At 40.4% G+C, this 1,956-nt stretch overlaps 1 protein-coding gene across 1 annotated transcript; it reads right to left on the bottom strand.

Moving 5' to 3' along the window:
* Window positions 1–6: 6 nt before the first annotated feature.
* On the bottom strand, window positions 7–1,951 carry LOC116380628 (hyaluronan-binding protein 2-like; the record flags this gene model as incomplete). Its single annotated transcript, XM_031842525.1, has 5 exons — window positions 7–326; window positions 428–573; window positions 1,330–1,467; window positions 1,592–1,734; window positions 1,842–1,951. Coding segments are annotated over 5 exons (696 nt in total), but the record flags the coding sequence as incomplete, so codon positions are not given.
* Between the last annotated feature and the right edge of the window lie 5 nt (window positions 1,952–1,956).

Genomic DNA, 1,956 nt, shown 5'->3' with positions numbered 1-1,956 from the left:
CAAATCAGTACCGTCCCACCACAGTGCGGTGTACATGAGTTAAAACATGAAAACTTATGAGGTAACGTGTCACAAGTTTGGCACTCTGGGCACGGAGATCTCAGAACATTACAGAGTCAGTGGCAGCATGCCAGAAATTCTCATATACATTATGGGAACATGTATCCTTATGAGAGTAAATGACGAGTGATCCAGTCAACAAATCTGCCGACGTTGGCGTAGACACCAGGCTTGTTCTTCATGCCGCAGCCGTCGCCCCAGCTCACAACACCAACAACATAGTGGGTCCCATTACGCTCACACACCAGAGGGCCACCAGAGTCACCCTGCAGCGACAGAGAGGAGTCATTATCTCTTTTCTTTATTCTCATGAATACAGTTACAAGAACATATAATATAGATAAATAAGAAATCACATCTCACAGACCTGGCAGGAGTCAGGACCTCCTCTTAGGTAGCCTGCACAGAACATGCTGTCGTCCAGAACGTCTCCGTAAACATTGGGAGCTTTACATTTCTCCTGGGAGATCAGGAGAACAGGAGCTTGTATCAGCTGGTTTGTACCTTTCTTCTCTGAGAAGAGACGGAGAGTCGAATCAAACTGACTGTATGTTCAAATGCATTGAATGACATGTTAATTAAGGGATATAGTTCGAGAAAGAAACCACTTTTATGTCGTTAATGTGGGTGTACAAATATGTCAGGTTCTGCATGCATGTTTGTCTTTTAAACTCAACACTTTATTATTGTTTGTCCTCACATCAGATATGATCACATTATTCACTAGTAATCAAAACTAAATCTGATGCAATATAAAAATATTTGAAGGTCTCTGTGAAGCTGACTTTTATTTAGCTCCTGTGGCTATTGAGTATGTAATTTATTATTTCTTTTTTCAGCAATTTGGTTTCAATCTATTCAATAATACAGTGTTTCTTCTTTGTCATCAGTTTGTAAAAGAAAACTCTGTAAATACAGTATTAATAATACAGCACTTGGAACCTAAAATGAACAAGCAGAAATACGCGACCCTGTTTTTTTCGATGTGAATGCGTGATATAGGCCGAGGTGAATTGGATGAATATCCATGAGCTGCCAAAGTCCAAAACATTTTCCATTTTATTGGTTTAATCTCATAACTGGTCTGTTTTTCTTTTGTTCAAATCAAATATACTTTATTCCTTTTGACTAAATATTAACTACCAATTTGCAAAAGCTGACCTTCTTAACTTAAACTGATCATTATGTTCTGACAGTTTGCTATTACAGACTGCTTAACAGTTTGTTAAGCAGTCTGTAATAGACGGTGCCAATAAAAATTTTACTTACGTGTTTCAGTCACACCCCATCCTGAGACCACACACTCCGTCCCGCTGTTGAAGGGTTGGTTTGTTAGGCAGGCTGTCTTCACATAGCGGCTCTCTTTGGCACAGTACGGTCTGTCCATGACTTTCAGCTGAAGCATGGCTGCACAGGAGAAGCACAAAGCAAAGAACGATGCATTACCACTATACCAGTACATTTAACTTCCATTTTTACGTGGATACAATCAATAATTACATTTATATATGAAACTATCATTAGACCTCACCAATATCATTATAAAGAGCGGAGGGGGTCTTCTTGTAATTCTCATGCACGATGGCCTTCTCCACACGAATGACCTGATCGTATATTTCATCCTTCTCTAAGTCCACTCCTCCCAGCATCACCTGCATTTCCACTTCACTTTCACTGGACAAACACCAAAAGAGTTAAATAAAGGTCAAGTGTGTGTCCATGTAATGAATTAATTCACATCTGAAACTGCTTTTATACATCAAATCAACACTGGAGCTTACATGCAGTGTGCAGCAGTCAGTACCCAGCAGGACTCAAGGAGGATACCTCCACACATGTGGTTGAAGGGCCCTGAGGAGCCTTTGGGTCTGGTCTGTAGGGAAACCTGCCAAGGAT

Source organism: Anarrhichthys ocellatus, unplaced genomic scaffold, assembly GCF_004355925.1.
Source record: "Anarrhichthys ocellatus isolate YVR2014 unplaced genomic scaffold, GSC_Weel_1.0 scaffold8023, whole genome shotgun sequence".
Classification (NCBI taxonomy): Eukaryota; Metazoa; Chordata; class Actinopteri; order Perciformes; family Anarhichadidae; genus Anarrhichthys; species Anarrhichthys ocellatus.
This window is presented reverse-complemented; position numbering and strand designations above follow the sequence as displayed.